The 21,239-nt window shown below is 62.4% G+C and overlaps 1 protein-coding gene and 1 long non-coding RNA gene across 7 annotated transcripts; one reads left to right on the forward strand and one right to left on the reverse strand.

The window, feature by feature from the left end:
- Nucleotides 1–885: 885 nt before the first annotated feature.
- Nucleotides 886–3,413, reverse strand: LOC119565533. The gene is made up of 3 exons (XR_005224214.2): nt 3,291–3,413; nt 1,202–1,345; nt 886–1,071 (listed from the first exon to the last, which is right to left on the reverse strand). It is a non-coding gene; the product is annotated as an uncharacterized LOC119565533 (long non-coding RNA).
- On the forward strand, nt 3,266–16,400 carry SLC52A2 (solute carrier family 52 member 2). Of its 6 annotated transcripts, none has more exons than XM_037891816.2 (7): nt 3,266–3,421; nt 6,251–6,389; nt 7,960–8,074; nt 8,150–8,289; nt 11,393–12,260; nt 13,914–14,037; nt 14,581–16,400. In XM_037891816.2, exons 4-7 carry the CDS (start codon nt 8,160–8,162, stop codon nt 14,791–14,793), a joined length of 1,335 nt encoding a protein of 444 aa, XP_037747744.1. In that variant the 5' UTR covers nt 3,266–3,421; nt 6,251–6,389; nt 7,960–8,074; nt 8,150–8,159; the 3' UTR covers nt 14,794–16,400. The 6 variants fall into 6 exon arrangements, with proteins under 6 accessions (XP_037747744.1, XP_037747743.1, XP_043394871.1 ...); XM_037891815.2 differs by having other exon boundaries at nt 3,303–3,425; XM_043538935.1 differs by having other exon boundaries at nt 3,310–3,429.
- Nucleotides 16,401–21,239: the final 4,839 nt, after the last annotated feature.

Here is a 21,239-nt window from a genome sequence, read left to right on the forward strand (position 1 = left end):
TTTAGAATTGATCCTCACAAACGGCCCTGGGAGGCAGGGCACGGCTACTGTCCCCCTGGAGAGAAAGGGAACTTAGACAGAGAGACGAAGGGCCAGATTTTTAAAGGTATTTAGATGCCTAGTGGGATTTTCAAAGGCATCTAGAACCTAACTCTATTGATTTCAAGATCTTTACAAAGCTGCCGTAAATGACTTGCCCGAGGTCCACAGAGTCTGTGGCACAGCAAGGAATTCATAGATTCCAAGGCCAGAAGGGACCATTGTGATCATGTGAATGGAACCAAAGTCCCAAGCTAGTGCCCTAATCACTGGACATCCTTCCTCTCATCACCCCGGCCCCCCCCATTCCCTCCGACCCCAGCAAAGCAGGAAGCAAGGATGGAATGCCAACCCAAACAGAGAAGAAAGCCCGCGAGCTTGTTCCCATAAGCATTGAGTGACTGTGCTGCGTGACCGCATGGTCCCCGCTAACCCACTTCCCAGTACCTCCACATACCGGCAGAGCAAGGGCACGGCCCCCTCAGAAGCCACCAAAGACTGGAAGATCCGCACCAGGATTTCCACTGGGAGGCGCTCTCCCAGGAGGCCCCAGCAGCTGCCCCGCTTTCCTCAGCCTGGCCCCCAAGCACAGGCTCCTTTGCAGCTGGAGCCCCTTCTTGCTCTCTCTTTCTCTCTCCTGCCACGCCAGTCCTTTGGACATTGCTGCAGCTGCTGCTTCTTTTGCTGGCGCTTGGTTGCTTTCTCTTTGCCACTTTCCGGGAGGGCGGTCTTGCCCGCTGCCTATGTTGGAAATGATCAGCAGCATATCATTGTCCGTCTCATGAACAAAGTAGTCCGGGGCCACTCTCCTGGGGGCCTTTGAAAGCCTTCGTCTTTTTAGAGGCCTTGCTGGCATCCCCTGGTCCTGGTCTCCCACTTGTCTTGGTGCCCCGCTTCTTGAAAGCATTCTGCCCTGTGCCGGACGGTTCTGAAGAAGCCCCAGCCTCTCTCAAGTTCTCTGCTGTTCTGGGCTCTTCCATAGTAGCCTGTATAGGCTGGGTTAATCGGCAGGGACAATCTGGCAGCACATTTCTGGCAAAAAAAGCCAGGTGACAATCACTGCTAGGAGCGTTCGGGTACTTTTTGCCGCACGTTCCTACCAAGGCACCCTGGGATCTAAGTGAAAACCAACCACAGGCCAAGGACAAAAGCTGAATCTCACTCATTGGTTCCAGCCTCCGAGTGTTCACTGGTGGACAGGGCGTGGCGCTCGAAATGACGGGATGTGTGTTCTGTTCCTGGCTCTGATGGTGATGTTCGGACCCCAGGTGACCCGCCTCACCTCTCTGCCACTCAGTTTCCCCAGCTGTAAATTGGGAATGACCATTAATGGATTTTATGGCCAGAAGGGACCATTCCGACCATCTAGTCTGAACTCCTGCATAGCACAGGCCAGAGAACCCTACCAGTGAGAGTCTGGATCCAGTCTGAGCTAGAGCATATCTTCTAGAAAGACTCTAACCCAACACACAGGGGATGGCCTACCCAGAGCACGGAGAGGAGCGACGGGGGGAAATAAAGTATTACTGTTCCAACCAGTCATCTCCCTGCTGCCCAACTTTTACATGCATGGCCCTAACTTCCCGCTGAACTCCTGTCAGCGCCCCTGGAGACATCTGCCTATCTTCAGAGCTTCGCACCCTGGGGTCACCCCTAGCCCTGCGCCCCGTTTCTGATCTGCCATGGGAGTGACTTGCTGGCACTCATGGCTGGGCACGCTGCAGGAGCTGGGGACACTCCAGTAACCGGCATAGCACTGGGGGCAAATCTGCGTTTATGTCAATGTGGTGGGTGAATTTACTGGTGGCAGAGGGGGGCGGCTTGCCAGCCGGAGGACTGTGGGGGGGCTATCCCTGCCCTGTCTAGCCAGAGAATAGCACTGCTTCAGGCCAGCACTGGGGGGGCTGGGATCCTCCTGCACGGAGCCCTGCTGGGAGCCCCACGCTGCTGGGTCCGGCCAGCGGGAAGGGCAGAAGGGGAGGCAAAGACACAAGGCCTGAATCTGCAATGCTCAGAGGGGGCGGTGGGGGTGGGGGAGGAGGGACGGGACTCGGGGTGCGGGAGGGGTGAGAAGGGGAGGGGGCGGTGCGGGTGGGGAGGGGGGACGGGACTTGCGGTGGGGGAGGAGCGGTGGGGGAGGGGTGAGAAGGGGAGGGGGGACGGGACTCGGGGTGGGGGAGGGGTGAGAAGGGGGAGGGGGCGGGGCGGGTGGGGGAGGAGCGGTGGGGGAGGGGTGAGAAGGGGGAGGGGCGGCAGGACTCGGGGTGAGGGAGGGGTGAGAAGGGAGGGGGCGGTGCGGGTGGGGGAGGAGGAGCGGTGGGGGAGGGGTGAGAAGGGGGAGGGGGGACGGGACTCGGGGTGAGGGAGGGGTGAGAAGGGGGAGGGGCGGGGCGGGTGGGGGAGGAGGAGCGGTGGGGGAGGGGTGAGAAGGGGGAGGGGGGACGGGACTCGGTGTGGGGGAGGGGTGAGAAGGGAGGGGGGCGGTGCGGGTGGGGGAGGGGTGAGAAGGGGGAGGGGGGACGGGACTCGGGGTGGGGGAGGGGTGAGAAGGGGAGGGGGCGGTGCGGGTGGGGGAGGAGCGGTGGGGGAGGGGTGAGAAGGGGGAGGGGGGACGGGACTCGGGGTGAGGGAGGGGTGAGAAGGGGGAGGGGCGGTGCGGGTGGGGGAGGGGTGAGAAGGGGGAGGGGGGACGGGACTCGGTGTGGGGGAGGGGTGAGAGGGGAGGGGGCGGTGCGGGTGGGGGAGGGGTGAGAAGGGAGGGGGGCGGTGCGGGTGGGGGAGGGGTGAGAAGGGGGAGGGGGGACGGGACTCGGGGTGGGGGAGGGGTGAGAAGGGGAGGGGGCGGTGCGGGTGGGGGACGGGACTCGGGGTGGGGGAGGGGGGCGGGACTTGGGGTGGGGGAGGGGTGAGAAGGGGAGGGGGCGGTGCGGGTGGGGGAGGGGTGAGAAGGGGGAGGGGGGACGGGACTCGGGGAGGGGGGACGGGACTCGGGGTGGGGGAGGGGTGAGAAGGGGAGGGGGCGGTGCGGGTGGGGGAGGGGTGAGAAGGGGGAGGGGGGAAGGGACTCGGGGTGGGGGAGGGGTGAGAAGGGGGAGGGGGGAAGGGACTCGGGGTGGGGGAGGGGGGAGGGGGGCGATGGGCAGGGAGGCCCCAGGGTGACGCGGTAGCGGGGATCCCAGGAGGAGGGGGCCGCCCCGGGGGTCCCGCGCTGAGGATTGTGGGAAGGGGCAGGGGAGCCGCGCGCTGCTGACCGGGATCCCCGCGCGCCGCCGGCTCCTCAGCCAGGGCCCGCCAGGCCGCAGGTTGCGGCGCCTTCCGGGTCCGTCACTTCCGGGGCGGGGCCACCCCTCGGGGAACCGGGAAGGAGGCTGGAGACGCGCGTGTGAGTGAGTGAGAGGGAGAGAGAGAGAGCGGGGGGAAGTGGGGGCTGGGGGGCGGTGAGGAGGTGGGCTCTGGGGGGACAGGACGGGGGGAAGTGGGGGCGGTGAGGAGGCGGGCTGGGGGGCCGGTGAGGCAGGGGGGAAGTGTGGGCTGGGGGGCCGGTGAGGCAGGGGGCGGGGGGGAAGTGGAGGCTGGGGGGCCGGTGAGGCAGGGGGCGGGGGGGAAGTGGAGGCTGGGGGGCCGGTGAGGCAGGGGGCGGGGGGGAAGTGGAGGCTGGGGGCCGGTGAGGCAGGGGGCGGGGGGGAAGTGGAGGCTGGGGGGCCGGTGAGGCAGGGGGCGGGGGGGAAGTGGAGGCTGGGGGGGCGGTGAGGCAGGGGGCGGGGGGGAAGTGGAGGCTGGGGGGGCGGTGAGGCAGGGGGCGGGGGGGAAGTGGAGGCTGGGGGGGCGGTGAGGAGGCGGGCTGGGGGGCCGGTGAGGCAGGGGGCGGGGGAAAAGTGTGGGCTGGGGGGCCGGTGAGGCAGGGGGCGGGGGGGAAAGTGTGGGCTGGGGGGCCGGTGAGGCAGGGGGCGGGGGGAAAGTGTGGGCTGGGGGGCCGGTGAGGCAGGGGGCGGGGGGAAAGTGTGGGCTGGGGGGACAGAACGGGGTAAGTGGGACGGGACGTGGGGGTCCAGGGGGACGTGCCCGGAGCTCCACGGCGGTCACAGCCCGGAGCTGTGCCCAGGGCTTGGCCCGGGGGGCTGGGCTCTGGGGGGGCTGGTGAGCCCCCTGGCAGGAGCAGAGCCAGGGGCCTGGCCTGGGGAGATTCCTGCCCGGGGGGGGGGGGCTGGGAAAGCCCCCAGGGCCCCCAGTCCGGCGTAGCCAGAGCCCAGGCAGGCATGGGCTAGGGGCAGCATGGGGCTAGCAGACCCCAGAGCAGCTGCTGGGAGGGGCTTTTAAGCTATTGTACGGACCAGTAGCTCTGGCCCTTTCTGGGCCGTGCCCAGCCCCCGCTTGCAGGACTCGGATTTGTCCCCCCGCCCCCTCAGTTTCACCTCACTTCAAAACTGCTCGCTTCAGAAATCAGACACACACCCAGCAGTGTCAGCCAGGCCAGGACTGAGCACGGCCTCCCTTCTCCCTATCGGCATCAAGTCCATCACCTGGAGTGTAACTATTGCACGTGCATCTCAGGGTACAGTGCAGAGAGCCGTGTAAACAAGTCAGGGTGTGACATTGGAGTTTGTCCTGACTTCTGTAGCCTGTTGTAAAACTAGGCAAATCTCAAGATGAGTTGATGTACCCCCCCCCCCCGCTAGATCTCTCAGTACCCCTGGGGTACACATATCCCGGCTGAGAGCCACTGGCATATATAACTCCTAAATAACACAGGCCATAAGGAGTGCAGTCAGGGGTGGGTCTGGGTGGGGGGTCACTTGGGATCCAGCCAGCTCAGTCCTCAATCAAGCAACTCTGACCGGCTGGCTGTGGGGTTCTCAGAAGAAGCCAATAAACTAGCAGATAAGAGGGGCCCATTGGGTGCTTGGTGGGGATTTCACAACACTTTTGATAAGGCTTCTCCACGAAAAACTGTTGGGGAAATGAATAACCCCTGGTAGGAGGGGAAGCCTTGTGGTGTGTTGGCTGCTGGCTGGGTGGGGCGAAGCAGGGAGCTGTGGTGAGCAGCAGCTGGCCTGTTTGGATAGAGGTGGATAGTGAGTGACTTGTTTGGGTGTTGGGCCCTGGGCTGCTCCATGGCCATGTGCATGATTTAGAGGAGGGAGTGACCGGGGGTTGATGAAATTCACCAATGACCCTAACGTTGTTATGCCAACAAAACTACACAGGATAGTTTCAGGGGACAAGACAAGATGTCAGGTTTATTATAACACAATTTGATTTAAGACCAATAACGAATATCTAATACCTATGTATACACGCACACACGCACCCGCCCCCCACACACACACCCCAAATGTTCTGCAGCTGTGGTATAGTTACCAGTCCTGAATGTAGCTTGTGGCGGCTAACTGGCCAGGAAAGCCGGTCACAAGGAAGAGCTGGGTCTCTGTTGGGCATGCACTGATGCCCTTCCATGTTGGCAGCAGAATGTTACCCTCCCAAGTCTTCCATCTCATCCATCCTGTTTGTAGGCTTTAGTTTGAATCCAGAGTCTATAGGTCTTGCTGTGTCATGCTTCCTCTGGGTTCAGTGTCACTGATCACCCTTGACTTTCAGCCTAGGAGCTGGCTTTGATGTTTCTTCAATTGTACTTTTGTTTTTTCTTTTTAGGGTGAACTCTTCTTGCTTTGTCAGGGCTGTTGTCTGCATCTTCAGCCCTTGGTGTTTACACATTATTTCATCAGGACAGGCTGGGGCTGGAGGCTGATTCCATCATCCATCCATACCTCATTCCCACATCTAAACTACACTAATCAGATTACAGCAGGGTTTAGCAAAAAAGAAGTGAGCATTTTAAAATGGGTTACAACATGGACACGTGTAAGGAATGGCAAACAGGGAGCAGAAGTTGCAATGTTGAAGCAGTGCAAGTTTCAGTGATTTAAGCAGCAATTGGATTGAAAGTGAAACTCAATTAGCCAGTTATTGGGGTAACTGGTTTTATGAATGAATGTTGTTTCATTCATAAAACTTTGCTTATGAAGTTATATTAATAAAGTGAACAATTAAAACCAATTTCATTTATCAGTTCTACAAGGTATGTGAGAGGCACAGCTCCAGGTGGGGGTGAGCACAGTAAAGGACTGGGCAGGTGGGATTGAGCGTAGCCATGGGTAAGGCAACGTGCGCCGGCGGAGATGATGTCTCACGCTGATGGGCTCTGCATTTCCAGGACTTGACAGGAGGGAACTCAGGAGGTGTTGGGACATCAAGTGGTGCTGGAGTCTCAACTCATGGGCTGTCTGGCTGCCTCCCAACCATAAGGAAGAATCTGCTGAGGCTGCAGAGAAGGGCACTGAGGCTGGCCAGAGGTATGATGGGGTAACTTAGCACTGGGATGAACGAGAACTGGTCCGTCCAGCCTTCTTCTTCCCCCCATAATCTGCGCCCCTGGAGTTATGCAGGGTCACTAGTGGCAGGTCCATTTAGCTCAGGTTAAAGGAAGTCCTGGTTTGTGGAGCAGACTCGTATGGCTTCCTGCTCAGGAGGGCAGGGAGATCAGTGCTGGGCTTGATCTGAAAGCTGCTGATAGCTTTGCAGCCGGGGCTGATGTTGGTAACTGTCGTGTTAAACTGGGAGTGGGTGGATCTTGTGGTTTTTGGAATCTTCTCTCTGCCTGCTCAGAAACGCCCATTGCACAACTTCCCCCAGGCCCCGTTGCACAACTGGCTCTGCGCACGCTGCCCGGGGGGAAGGAGCAGCAGGGTTTGTCCCGGTGCTAGATGCTCATTCCAGCATCAGGAGAGCACCTGGCGCTCCGCTCTAGCGCTCAGCACGTTCCGTGCCCTGAAGAGCTTTTGACCGTGTACAAGACGAGGCAAAGAGCAGGGAGGTTTGCAGAACCTGAATTCCTGAGACGTGCTGGGCTGTGTGATTTCCGGGGCAGCTCTGCATTTTCGACTTACCCACTCCTTCCTTGTAATAGGAACAGCCAGTTGTTCCCTCTCCCCCCTCCCCCACTTCTGTATCAGTGCAGTTAAGCAGGGGGCTGTTTTTAATCACAGGATTCCAAAGGGATCCGCCATCCTGACTTGTGACATGCCTGCTCTGTGCCAGCTGCCACAGGGTGACTGCCAGGAGGTCCTCCCAAGGGTGCAGTACGGGACTCTTGCTCCAGGAACACTTCAGTCACTTACCTTGTCCCATGGGCCCCTGAGATTAACCCCCTGGAGGGCTAGAGGAAGCAGCATCAGGCTGGCTGGGAGGATGAGGAGCTGGTAGGATATTCCGGGTTGCATCTGGAGCAGTGAGGGGCTGTCACCACTTGCCCTGCAGCCTGGGGTGCCTCCCAATGCTTTGCTACTGTAGGTCCCAACCTGGGCTCCTCAAACAGCCAAACAGCATGCAGGTCACACCCTGAGTGTGTGTGTGTAGCCACAGCCCTAGGCCAGCAGCTCTGACCCCAGCACCCTGTCAGCAACACACCAGCCACACTCTGGCTTCCAGGAGCCTTGGTTACAACCTTCAGGGTGATCCCAGCACACTCCCCGTCCTGCATTCCCCCACTTTCTCCCCCTACACAAAGGTGGTTCTGCACTGTTCAGCCCTCTCCTCCTCAGCAACCGTCTGCTCCTGTAAATGAAGTTACCCAACCAATTCACAACGCTGGATTCCTTTTAATTAAAGAATGAAACAAATTTGTTTATTTACAAGGAGGGAGATTTTGAGTGAGTACAAGCTTAAGGCATTAAAGTCGGAAATGCTTACAAGAGAGATAAAGATGAAAGCGTTCGGACGTGCACGCTTAGTACATTGTCCCACTGCACCGCCCCTGCTCAAGCCCTGGCCGCTGGAGTTCGGCGTGCTGGGCCCTGGTAGGACAGTTCCAGCCCCAGCACACCAAAACGTCGGCTCTCTGGTAAAGGATGTTGTCTCTTTCAGCAATGGCTGGCTGTGGGGATCCCTGCTCCAGCAGCTCTGGACTCCTCGTTGCCCTTTGCCTGGCATAGCTCGGGCTGTTGGGAGAGATTCGGTTTTGGATCCACCAGTCTATCAGGTAACCCCTTGCAGAGCTGGCGCTATTCACCAGTGGATGAGCTGAACCTGACCTTGTTCTCTTCTCTGTTGCCAGGGCTGAGAGAATGGCTGCGTCTGTGATGGGCCAGGCCATGATCACCCACGTGCTGGTGGCCCTTTTCGGAATGGGCTCCTGGGTCTCTGTGAACTCCTTGTGGGTGGAGCTCCCCGTGGTGGTGAAGTGGCTTCCAGAAGGTGAGGAGCAATGGTGTGCTAGGAGCTGATGGGTGGTGATAAAGCAGCGCCTGCGGGCCCGGCATGGGTGATGCCCCAGGCTTCACCTGGCACGTAGGAGCAGCCGCAGTGGGTGGTCAGGTGTCTTGCCTTCTGCTGTGCCATTCATCTTGCCTTTCTAGCTGCCACAACGCCCCGAAGCCAGCGGAGAGGAGGAAAGTGTTTAATGGGGAATTGCTGTCGTTACACAGTAACATCCCTGGGATCGTGAATGGGGCTGGGGGGGCTTAGACAATCCCCGTACTAGGGAAACAGCTGAGAACCTGCTAGTCCGGGGCTCAGCGACAAGGGGAAAAGTCGGTGTTCTGGGGGGTGGGGAGTTCTCACTTAGCCCCTCCCCAGCAGCGTGAGCCCTCCGAATGCCACGTTAGCCTGCATGGCTGCGACTGCCCAAGCACGGGGGATCCTGCAGACCCTCAATAACCCAGCTGCTGGCCTGGGGTTCTGTCTGCCACTCCACCGGGAGAGCAGCTGGAAACCTGCCGCCGGCCGTTTCCTGGACTCCGAGGGGCCAGCGTCCGGTGCTGGTTGCGCCGAGGAGTTCTGCCCCGGAAGCATGCTGCACGGGTTGTTTTAGCTAGCGCCAGCTCAGAGCTCCAGGCAACAAACACGAGGTGCAGCCGACCGGGCGGAGAACAAAGGCAGGAAGGGACAAACTCCTCCGGCTTCCAGAGGGTTTCCCGGCCCAGGGCGAAGAGTCATTGGAGGGTCCTTGGTGGAGAGGGAGGCAGCAAGGACACCGCTGGTGTGAACACGAGCAGCTGCCCTCTGGGCTCTGGATTCCTGGCTGGGCCCTGAGTGCAGAGTGTTGCCGTTGGACCTGGGAACGCAGGCCCCAAGGGAGCTTTGTCCTGCTCCCCAGCTGCTGCCCCGGACTGCTATGGGGACGTGATGGCGGTGCCAGCCGGCCTAGTGAAGAAGAGCTGTGGAGTCCCTGGATGTCCAGCAGAACTTCTCCCCGAGGGGAGCCCTGCCTGGGGGGGTGGTTGGGTTATCCCGGTCTCTGGGAGTGTGGATCTGGTGCTGGGAGCCAGCAGGTGCTGCCCAGCTCTGGCCCAGGCTTGCTGCCTGGCCTTGGCCTTCTGCCCTCCACCCGCACTTCCTGGAGGAGAACAGCCCTTAGCCTGTCGCTCGGGGGTGGAGGTTGGCGCTGCTGCGCTGGGGAAGGCCATCGGGGCAGACTGACTGGGTGTTTCCGGCGTGCTGGGGCTGGCTCCTTAGCGGGATAGAGAGCGGTAGGCAGCTATTTCCAATACTCTTCTCCTGGGCCAAGGGCCGGGGGGCTCCGACCCAGTAAGTTAGTATTAGGGCTGTTCCAGTTCCACCCCCTCCCGCCCCCTAGACGAGTGACGCTCTGTTCATGCTGATGAGGGATTCTGCTGGGATCTGCACCGGCCCCACGGACGGCCCTGCCACAGCGACACCGTGAGCGCAGGGAGGCAGCTCTTTGCCCTTTGCCTGGTCCGAGAGGGAACTCGCTGCCCCGACAGCAGGATCCGATCCCCCAGGCAGAGAGGGGCCCGCTCGCCTCTTCCGTAGCCGGATTGGTTAGGAGGAGCAGGCCATGACAATCATCTGGCCTGGGGGTTCCAAACGCTCCCATGGGGTGGGCCACACCTTGGCGAGTCTGGCAACCCACTCCCCTCCCCCCCCCGGCACTCGCGTGTGGCAGAGACAGTGGAGGAGGAGCTGGGGGATTTCCTGGCTGATGTGCCCAGTGCCTAGGGAGTTACTTGCAGGCTCCTTTTGTTCCTCATTTAACTCCCCTTCTCTGCCACCCTGCACACACATGCCAGCCACCTGCCCCCCACACATACGCTGCCCAGCCTCCCGGGGGCCCTCTTCTCCCCTTCCCCTGCTCCCTTCTGATGTGGCGCCTGTACCCCCTGTGGGCAGCTGTTTCTCCCCATCCTCTGTGGAGCCGCTGCTCCAGCATGCCTCCCTCCAGGCCTGCCTCTGTCCCGCAGAGCCTGCATTGCTTGGAGCCAGCCCCTTGTGAACAGCCAGCCCTCTGCATGCCCCCCACAAGTGCTCCATGGGCCACGGCAAGGGAGCCCTGGGGCTGGAGAGGCCCTAGCTGCAGGAGACTGTCAGGCTAGCCCCACGGTCTGCACAGGCAGCATCCTGGGGGCAGGGGGCAGGCTGGCGTGCTTCCCCTGTGGGGTCATTGAAGGTGCCAGAGGCCTGGTCTCTGTCTCGCCAGGGCCGCCCACCTGAAGACAGCCTCTGCACCTGCTGCAGGCACATGGTGTTCCCAGCTAAGCCCTGCCTGGGGCTGGAGTTGCTACCCGCCGTGCCAGCGGAGAGTGGGTCATGTTCCTGGCAGCATAACCTCCCCGAACGAACGGCTGGATTCCCTCCATGGAATTCACATGCCGGCCCTGGCCTGGCCCCCTGCCGCTAGCAGCCGGCTGCCCGGGGCTCCCCTGCGAACAGCTGTGTTCTTGGCCCATCCCCACTGGTCCCCAGAACCGTCGCACAGTGAAGCGTCTCCACGCAGAGGCCCAGCACTGATGGGGGGGGAAGGGGGAGGCAGCAGCAGAGCTGTGCCAGGTGCTTTGCTAGCAACGTTTCGTTAACTGCAGAAGGGCCAGCGTCTGCCGTGGCCCTCTGTGCAGCTTCCCCCCTGCCCCCCTCGTCGCTATATGCGGGGAGATCAGCCCATGGGCTCCTTTCCCCCGTAGGTAGGGCTGCACTGTGCTAATCCCACGGGAGGCTGCATAGCCCCATGGGAGCGCTGCCTTCTCTCTCTCCCCTCACACAACCAGAGCCGGGACGACGCAAAACCCAGGCGCTGGCCCCTTTAGGGTGCTGCCCTGAAGTCTGATTGCAGCCTCTGCTTCCCTCTCTGGCCGGGGAGGAAGGTGGGGGGCACGTGCTGGTCTCCGGGGAGCGAGGCGGCTCTGCTGGCCTGCAATAGAAGGGGGAAGAATTACAGGCGGCATCGCTCTGGACTGGGCCCTGGGGTGCCCGGCGCACCGAGGAGCCGGCTGCCCTGCACGGCAGCAGGGCGAAGGGCTCGGGTCGGCAGGGTGTCCCTAGTGCTACATCTCTCCCCCTCCAGGCTGGAATCTCCCTGCGTACCTCTCAGTCCTCATCGCCCTGGGGAACGTGGGCCCCCTCGCTGTCACCCTGGCGCACAAGCTGGCCCCTGGGCGGCTGAAGGAGCGCTGGGTCATCCATGCCATCCAGGTGCTGGGTGTGGTGGCAGCCCTCTTCATGGCTCTCTTCTGGCACCGGACGGCGATGGTGGCGGGGGAGCCCCACAGTCTGGCCTTCCTGCTCCTGGCCTTCCTCCTGGCCTTCGTCTGCTGCACCTCCAATGTCACCTTCCTGCCCTTCATGTACCAGTTCCCCCAGCCGTTCATCCGCACCTTCTTCGTCGGCCAGGGCCTGAGCGCCCTCTTCCCTTGCGTGGTGGCCCTGGCCCAAGGGGTGGGCAAGCTGGAGTGCCGCAACGCCACCTCCGGCAACGGCTCCCAGCCCCACTACCTGGAGGAGAACTTCCCGGCGGACACCTACTTCTGGCTGATGTCCGCCATGCTCGCTGTCTCGGCGCTCTCCTTCCTGGGGCTGATCCTGCCGCGCAGCTGCCCCAGCAGCTCCACCGCCGGCCAGGAGAGCTCTTCCAAGGGCAGCGTGGAGACGGAGGAGTCCTTCCCACTGCAGGACGGCACCCCCACGTCGGACAGCGCCACGGAGGTCACCAAGGACGCCCACCCCCCGGCCCAGACCGCCTCCTTCTGGACGGGCCGGAACATCTACCTGCTGGTGCTGCTGGGCGTCTCCAACGCGCTGACCAACGGTGTGCTGCCCTCCGTGCAGAGCTACTCCTGCCTGCCCTACGGGAGCATGGCCTACCACCTCTCCGTGGTGCTCAGCAACGTCGCCAACCCCGTGGCCTGCTTCATCGCCATGTTTGTGCTGTGCAGGTAGGGCAGGGTGCTGTAGGTGGCACATGTACCAGCCTCCTCCCTTACACCCCCCTTCACCCGTGCCCCGGGGGGTTGGTCCCCATCCCAGAGTGCGCTTCAGCACCGTCTGACCCCCCCGCCTGAGAGGGGCCGTGCTGCGGGGCAGGATTGAGGGGCGTTGGTGCAGCTGTGGGGGGCCTCTGGACTGGGCCAGCAAGGGGAGCCGCACACCCAACTCTTAACATGGTGGCCCTGTGTTAGGAGTTGGGTGCCCGGCACGTACCTGAGTCATTCCTGATGATGTCCCTAGCGAGCAGCCAAGCGGGGTTCAGGGCTCATGCACGTTAAACGTTTGTAAAACCGAGACAATATCCCCACCTCCCACTCCGAACCTGCCAGGTGCCCCCCTGTTGTCCAGTTGCCAGGGGGGAGGGGGCAAGCTCAGACTGATCAGGCAGGGGCCAGTGGGAGTCGGGGGATATTTATGGGGGGGGGGCTGAGAGGAAGACTTGCCCAGCGGTTAGGCCCTGGGACTTGGGAGAGCTGAGTTCAGTTCCCTGCTCCGCAACAGACACAATGGGTGACCTTGGGCATGTTCCTTAATATCTGTGTGTCTCCGTTCCACACTTCACGACTCCCCCGGGTGCTGTGAGGATAAACGCAGGGAAGGTTTGAGGTGCTCAGATATGACGGGTGGGGACATATAACTGCTATCTGTTGACTGGCTCTAGGGGGGCTGAAGCCCCCATCATCCCCCATTGCACAGCTTGGCCCCTTCCTTTCAGCCCCACTTTGCCCTACATTGGTCCAACACCCCCTCGCCGCACAGACTCCCCTACCGCTGCTCCAAGCTCCCTATCTCCACACTGCTCTTTGCCCCCCACCCCACATGTCCCCACTGCTCTGAGCCCCCTCTACCTACACGTCCCCACTGCTCCGAGCCCCATCTGCCCACACGTCCCCACTGCTCTGAGCCCCCCTCCCCACACGTCCCCACTGCTCTGAGCCCCACCTAGCCTATGGGGAAGAGGCTCTTCACAGAGCAGGCTCAGAGAGGTGTGATATGGCCCATTCATCTCAATGAGGTGTTCTCAGCTGGAGGAGGAGGTCCCATGGAGATGATACAGGCTGACCCATCACCTTGGGGAGGCGTGAATTGCTCCAGCTGAGCAAGTTCTTTCTCTGTCCCCCCCCCCCGCCCCCCCGGGTCAGGTATGTCTACACCTAAAGTGCCACAATTGTGCCGCTGCCCTGCTTCAGTGTAGACGGGAATGGACTGAGCTCAATCCCTCCCCTACAGGGCTCTGCTTTGAGCCCCAAGTGTGCACAAAATAACTTAAGGTCCCTGTTGATTTAGTAACATGCTGGGGTTGGGGGAGGGGTTATCGTGGGAGCCCCTTTCTCAAATCACCCCAAATCTTGCTTATGAGCTCTGCCCGGCACCCCACAGAGCGCTTAGCAGCCGCAGGAAGTGCTGCCCAATCTAACACGTACGGAGCTGGTGCGCCGCTCTGACCTCGGCAGTGCCCGGTGCTGCTCAGACAGCAGGGCAGTGCTCCTGCCCCCACTTGCCCCATTGGCCCCCAGGCCGATACTCAGACTGGCAGGTCCGGCACTGAGCTCGTCTGCAGCCCGCGACTGACCCTCGTTTGTCTTCTCTCTACCCCCCAGGTCAGCAGTGGGCTTGGGCGTCATCTCTGTGCTGGGAGGCGTCTTTGCAGCCTATCTGATGGTGCTGGCCGTGCTCAGCCCCTGCCCTCCCCTGCTGGGCAATGCTGCAGGAGTCGCCCTGGTGGTGAGTACGGTGGAGTCCGGGCCCCGGTCTCTCCGAAGGCCTCTGCACCGGGCTGCAAAAGGAGCCATCAGAGCGTCCCCTGCTGGTGGGCTGAGGCTTCGCTCCAGGCACTGTTCTCTGGAGCACCGTCCAGCTGGCCTCTAAATGAGGGGGCTTCCCAGGGCTAATGTCTCTCTGCCCTTGGGAAACGTCCCTCCGGTCTCCTCCCATGGCTCCCGGTTGTGCCCCTCCTGCCCTGTTTTGCTTCTCGGGGTTCAGTCTCCCGGTGTCTGATACCAGGCTCACAGGGCTGGAGAACTGTCTGAGAGTCCAGGCAATGCCCGGGATCCCCAGGGGCTGGTGAGTGCTTTCCCCCCTGCGCCCACCGCTGGTGGGTGACCCCTGGTTCTCAGCCCGGCCACCCAGGCCTGTTTGCTCCCAGAGGGTCTCTGGCCCATGAGGTGGGGATGGCTGCATTGGTCCTGTCTGTCGCGACCTGTGGGTTCCCTTGGGTTGCTGTGGTCGGCCCCCATTACTGGCTGAGGCCATGTCTGTCCCCGACAGGTGCTGTCCTGGATCCTGTTTCTGGGGCTCTTCTCCTACCTCAAGGTGGTGATCGGCAGCCTGCTGCACGAGGCCGGCCATGCGGCGCTGGTGTGGTGTGGAGCGGTCATCCAGGTGGGCTCCCTGGTGGGGGCCCTGGCCATGTTCCCCATTGTCAGCATCTATCACCTCTTCCAGAGCGGGCAGGACTGTACCGACAGCTGCGGGGCATGAGCGGGGGGCAGGACACGGCAGCCCCATGGGGGCCTCTGCCCGGATGGAGCTGGCACCCGCTGGCCTCTGCCTTAGGGATGTAAGAATTGCTGTAGAGGTTCAGAGCACTGGGCCATCTCGTCCCGCGGCTCCTGGCCAGTAGCTGATGCTTCAGAGGAAAAGCCCCTGGTGCCCCGGCCAGCTGGGAACCTCTGCCCTCCCAGGGGAAGGCTGGATCCTCCCCTGCTGCTCGGAGCACCGAGGGCGGCGGGCCGGTCACGCTATCCTACAGACCAGGGGCTCGGAGGCCTGCCCAGCCCTGCTGCCTGGGGAGAGGGGTAGCAGCCCTGCCTTGCGGCCTGGTTCCCTGGGGCTGGCAGCTGCTGCACTCGCTGCTTCTCTGGCTGATTGTTAGGACGCACGGAGCTGGGGCTGGCGTGGGGGAGGGCCCCCTTTGCTGACGCTGCTGCCAATGTCCCACTGTCGGAGCTGGGGGCCCCTGTGGCGCAGGACTAGGCTCCCCGGGGTGTTGTTCCCCCCTGCAGGGGGTCCCACAGCAATGGCCGCTGACTGGATGGAGCCGCTGGGCGCCCTTCTCCTGCGCCGTTCCGCTTGCTCTGCGGCCTCCCGCAGCCGTCCCAGCCCCCGCCCAGTGCTCTCAACACACGTTAATCCTGAGCACCCGCTGCCCTTGCTGCCCCCGCCCTAGGTGTCCCTTCCAGCACCCTGCCCCCAGCGCTCCACTCCCGGGGCCTCTCCTTGGCACTGACCGAGCCCTCGGCTGAGCCTGGGGGTCTGGCGGACGTTAACGCTGGGGCTGGGGCTGCCCTGTGTTCGATACCCTCTGTGCTGTGTTAGCCCCACGGAATCCGGCCCCCTGCGGGCCGGGGAATTAACCCCTGCTCACTGAAGAGTGGTGGGATTGTGGGGAGCCCAAGGAGGGGCTGGGCTCTCATCCCAGCCAGTGCAGCCTGCTCCCTCCAGTCTGCCCCAGAGCTGGTGTCTGTGCCCCGCCTTCAGGAGGATGTTCCCCAGCCACCTCCTGGGGGTGGGGGGTGCCCTGATGCACAGCCGCCCCTTGCTTCACTCCCAGCAGCCTCTTCTCCAGCATGGAGCTGATCAGCCTCAGCCCAGGGAGTTTATCTTGGCAGGACAAGGGGCAAACAGTTTTGCCTGACCCTCTGCGGGTCTGCATGGCTCTTGCCCCACAAAATTGTGTGTGTGGGGGGGTTCCCCACTGTGTGTGGCTGGGGGAGGTGCTCCGCTCCCTGAGCAGCCTGGGACCAAAGCCAGCAGGGAGCCTCCATGCAGAAATCTGCAGCCTTGGGGGGTCTCCTAAGCCATGCCCCGTCTTTCCAGCCTGTGCAGGGTGGCACACGCGGCCTGGTTATTAGCCGTGTCACCTCCACGTGCCCTGTTGAATGCTGCCCGGTGTGCTCATGCCGCTGTGTCTTACTGGCTCCTGCAGGGGCTTTGCGGGGCTTTGCTTGGGGCGGGCGGGCGAGCAGCAATCTGTCCCTGTGGCGTTAGAAAGATGGTGATTTTGTGTAGACGCTGACCTCCCTGCCCCCCCATGGGCCGGGGGGGGGGGGGGGCTGGAGCAGGAATAAAGCTTCGTATCACAATCACTGGAGCTTGGCGCTGGTGTCCCTGGGCAGGGGCTCCGGCCTGGGGGGGCCTGGGGCTGACGCGTCCCCCTGGGCGGGACTGAGCTAGCTGCGCGGATCGCTCGTCACGGCGCCATTCTGGGAGCGGGCGACGGGATGGGTCACGTGATGATTCCCTGGTCTGTTCACTCCCTCCGGGGCCCCTGGCATTGGCCACTGTCGGCAGACAGGACACCGGGCTAGATGGACCCTTGGTCTGACCCAGTCTGGCTGTCTTTATGCAGCTACTGGGGCGTACGGGGGTCCTGCTCCTCCAACCTGCCCAGGCGCGCCAGCCCGTGGAGGTGGCTCCCCACTGGAGGGCCAGGCCCGCCTGAGCAGCAGTTGTGTGTTGGCCCCGTGCAGGAAGGAAGCCTGGCTCCGGGGGGGGCAGTGTGCTCTGGTGCCAGGGCCCCCAGTGTGGCCCACGCAGGTGCGAGCACTCCCCGGTTAGTGATGCCCCGGGGCAGCGCCGTGGCCCGGCTCTGGGCCTCGGGTGAGTCCGGCTGCTGAGTGTCAGGCGCTGTCCATGCAGAACAGTGCGCCCTTTGTCCGTGCGCTGGAGGGAGCTGCAGGCAGCAGCCGTGCCGCACCACGAGGGCGTTTGAGCCTGGGGCCGGCTCCTGGAACGCGCCACGGCCTTCAGATTGCTACAGCCTCTGGCCAAACCGCAGCTGCTCTCCACAAGCCGGTGTGATCTCGGGAGCACGTGAAGCACGGGGCTGTGCCGGGCCTGGAGCCAGGCAGCAGGGGCACCAGGAGGACAAGTGACGGGGGCTGCGTGACCTGAGAGCCTTGGGGGCGACGCGTCCTGGAGAGCATTGCCGCGGTGCGATGGCCGTAGAGGGGAGCTCCTGGGGGAGGTGGGGAGCTGGGCTGGCTCAAGAGGGGAGGGAGGCTGCAGGACCGGGGGTGGGGTGGGGGGGAGGCAGGAGGCAGCTCCGCGTTGGTCCCTGCCTGCTGCATGGGGAAGGGTGCCTGGAAGGGCTGATTGTTGGGCAGCTCAGGCAGTGCGGGCGCATGACTAGCCCTGCCCTGGGGGCTGTGCTGTGCTCTGCACAGCGTAGGGCAGGGCTGGGGCCAAAGTCCCTTTGAGTGTGAGGTCAAAGTCCCTTGCCAGGGGTTCTGGGTACTACCGGAGCCTTCATGTTCTCGGAGGCCAACAGCGGGGGAATCTGTCCGCTCCTCCCCTCCATGGCTGGGGAGAAGATTGTGCCCCATCTTGCAGGCCCAGGGCTGGCCAGGGTGCCCCACACATCTGGGGCTGCTGGGCTTGGATCCTGCAGCTCATTCCAGCTGGTGAGGGAGCTGCCTTGTTAATGTTTCCCCTGGCCCCTGCTGCCCCACACTACACTGGTTCCCTGCTGAACGGGGGCCGGTTGGAGAGACACCTGAGACCATGGCTTCCCGGCAGGGCTGCATTCCACTGGGCCAGTGAACCTGCCAGCCCAGAGGCCCAGGCTGGTGTGTGCGGGAGATGGAACTTTCCCCGCAGCTGGGTCTGGCCTGGGGAACTCACTGCCACAAGAGAGAAGAGATCCCGCAGCCTCGCTGCACTCAGAGCCACGGGCAGGGTCTAGCTTTGGGCCTTGGCTCTTCCTCTGTGGGCTCTTCAAAGCCACCTCTTCTCTCACCCCCAGCCGACAGATCACTCCCCTTTCTCTTCTCAGCTGGGCGCAGTTTAGATCGGTTGGTGGCATCCGGATGCCCTGGCGCAGGGCCTGGAGAAGCACCTGCCTGGGTGTGAGTGGTGTGCCGCGGGCCTGGGCCTTGGAGAGAGCCCTGGTGCTTAGGTAACACTCCCACCCCTGCCCCTCTCCGTGGGAGCTGGGATCAGGGTTGGGCCAATTTCATAACTGCTGTGCATTGACACGTGCCTAGAGCTCAGCTCACTTCCCCTGGGCCGGCTCCATCCTTCCACCGCTCCGCCCAGCAGCTGGCAGTGCTCAGGCCCGACTTCTGAACACGCCTGACGGGGCCAGTGGGCTCCTCCAGCCTGGAGGGAGACGCGGAGGAATCAGCTCCTTCCAGCCACATGGACTCCAGGGCTGACACCCAGCCAGCTCTGGGGTGGAGCATGGCAGGGGCACAGCACTGGTGTAGAACAGGGCCCAAGGAAGAACCCCACATCCTTGGAAACGACGGGGTGTTAAATAAGCCAAACAGAAAACCCTCTGCTGGGATTTGGCTGTGGCAGCAGGGGGTTAGTGCTCCGGGCCCTGGGAATTACAGCGGCTCGCAGGCCCAGCCCGTGGGCACAGTGCAGTCGGTTCTGCTCTGACTCAGAGGGGAGAGCCCCACACCTGAGTCACCGGCAGCCCTCCCAGCCCAGCCAAGGCAGCGCCAGCCCAAGGGTGCTGGGCTTGTGCAATCAAGCCAGGTGCTCAGGCTGTCTGGGGAAAGCAGCGCCTCTCACCCACTGCAGGGGTGCAAAACAGGATCCTTGGCGATGGAAACGGTCACTGATGGTGCCCATGCTGCGTGGGACAATGCCAACCCCCCCCCCCTTTGAAAAAAGGCTGCCCCAAGCTGGGCTGGCTGCCTGGTACCCTCTGAGACCTGGACGCTCGTGTCACAGCGAGCGTGGTCAAGGCCCCAACTCGTGCCCTCGGGAGTGGCCAGCCTGGTGCCTGAGGATGCTGCTCCGTGCAGGGAGCTCCAATGTGAAGCTTTCCTGTCCTGCAACTTCAGGTTCTTGAATGCAAGGTGTGCCCCGTCCATGCCAGGGTTGGGTTGCCCCTGCCCTGGTTGGGGGCTAGGGCTGTGGCTGGCACTCCTGGACACTCCTACCATAACACCACTATACAAAGCCATGGTGTGCCCAGGCTTTGGATACGGCAGGCAAGGCTGGTCGCCCCAGCTCAAAAAAGCAATGTTAGAACTGGAAAAGGTCAACAAAAATGATGAGGGGTCTGGAACGGCAGCCAGATGAGGAGAGATTAATAAGACCAGGACTGTTCAGCTTGGAAAAGAGACGAGTAAGGGGGGATATGACAGAGTTCTATAAAATCGGAACTGCTGTGGAGAAAGTGAATAAGGAAGTGTTATTTACCCCTTCTGATAACAAGAACTAGGGATCACCCAAAGAAATTAACAGGCAGCAGGATTAAAACAAACCAAAGGATGTATTGCTTCATGCAACGCCCAGTCAACCTGTGGAACTCCTTGCCGGGGGATGTTGTGAAGGCCAAGAAAACAGAACTAGGCATCTCGGCAGAGCTGTGTGGGCAGACTGGGGAGGGGCCCTGGGGCTGTGCCGTTTCTGTTGCCTGGGGTGTCTATTCCTGGCCTCTGCATGGAGCTCTCCCTAGGCTGGGCCATGCCCGCACTCACCCTGCAGGAGGGCACTCAGTGGAGAACAGTATCGCCCTCCCCCATGTGCCCGCCTGGGAAGCGTTAATGCCGAGGGGGGCGGACTGTGAAAGGGACTCAGGGTGCCCTGGCGGGGGTGCGGGGTGGGGCTGGGAGGGCACAGCAGGATGCGCAGGGCTGAGCTGCTGTTTTGCTGATTCATCCCAGATCAGCTTCCACCTGTGCCAGGCTGGGGAGAGAGCTTCCGTTTCCCTGCAGGGCCTTCCCTGGGCACGGGGCCAGCCTGGCTCTCACGGCACCCACGGGCCTGCGCTCCGGGGCATGAGGGGGCTGCAGCCACCTGCTCTCCCGGGCGGGGAAGGCTCCGGTTTTTACCGGTGAATTTCCATTACGCTGCACAGGCATGAAGCCAGGGAAAAGTATTTCCCTGGGTGATCCGGGCACGGTCCAGCCGCGGCTCGAGAACGTGGGATCCTGTGGCTGGAGGCTGGGCCCGAGGGAGAGTTTGACACGCGATGGTGCTGGTGTGTGTGTTACAGGTGGTCTGGATTTAACGTTCTGCATCTGCCCCGTCGTTCCATCATCGTTGTCTGACGCTCCCGGAATATCCTGCAGCTGTGAAATCCAAATCAATACAAATACGCTCAAAAACGGACACCGATTATCCGCCGAATCCTGCCCAGCCTGGTCTGCTTGAGCAGCTGCTGTGCCGGGGCAGAGCGCGGCACCACCCGCCCCATGGCCGCTCTGCAACGCCAGGCTGGGCACCTCTTCCTGCCTTACCAGCCCCTGCCACAGGGGCTCACTGCTGACGCATGAGCAAGCTGTGTCCCCCGGGAGAGGAACCTTTGCCCCCCAGGATCCCAGCAAGTAAAGCCACTTCCCGTCCCTGGAACAGTCCTGGCTCAGCTGCCGGCACCGGCTCAAGTGTGCGATGGGCTGGGGCGGCAGCAGGGTCCAGCCGGGGGGGTCGGGGGTTTCCGGCTTCTCAGCCCTGCTGCAATGCTGACTGGCCATGTGAGTGCCCCACCAGGGCCTGTCTCCAGCTCTGAGGATGGGGCTAATCCCTGTGGGGCCCCTCGCAGCAGCAAACAGCCAAGCTAGGTCGTAATGACTGGACAGGTGCTTCTCGAGCCTGCTGGCCACAGAGAGCACCCAGAGCGATGCTGTTAGCCCTCCCCATGCTGGCTGCATGCACAGCGCTTCCTTCAGGCACTGCAGTGCCGGGTGTCCGCGATCCCCAGCACTGAATGAGGCAGGGCTCCGGGGAGCCTGTGCATTGAATGAGGCAGGGCTCTGGGGGGAGAGGGGGCCTGTGCACTGAATGAGGCAGGGCTCCGGGGGGCCTGTGCACTGAATTAGGCAGGTCTCTGAAGGTTGGGGGCTGTGCACTGAATGAGGCAGGGCTCTGGGGGGAGAGGGCTGTGCACTGAATGAGGCAAGGCTCTGGGGGGTGGGGGCTGTGCACTGAATGAGGCAGGGCTCTGAAGGTTTGGGGCTGTGCACTGA

The sequence above is a fragment of the Chelonia mydas genome, chromosome 2 (genome assembly GCF_015237465.2).
Source record: "Chelonia mydas isolate rCheMyd1 chromosome 2, rCheMyd1.pri.v2, whole genome shotgun sequence".
Lineage (NCBI taxonomy): Eukaryota > Metazoa > Chordata > Testudines > Cheloniidae > Chelonia > Chelonia mydas.

Coding starts and splice junctions, on each gene's coding strand:
- SLC52A2 (XM_037891816.2), top strand. CDS start 8,160: ATGGCTGCGTCTGTGATGGGCCAGGCCATGATCACCCACGTGCTGGTG. Junction 12,261..13,913: donor GCCATGTTTGTGCTGTGCAG/GTAGGGCAGGGT, acceptor TCTACCCCCCAG/GTCAGCAGTGGGCTTGGGCG. Junction 14,038..14,580: donor CTGCAGGAGTCGCCCTGGTG/GTGAGTACGGTG, acceptor TGTCCCCGACAG/GTGCTGTCCTGGATCCTGTT.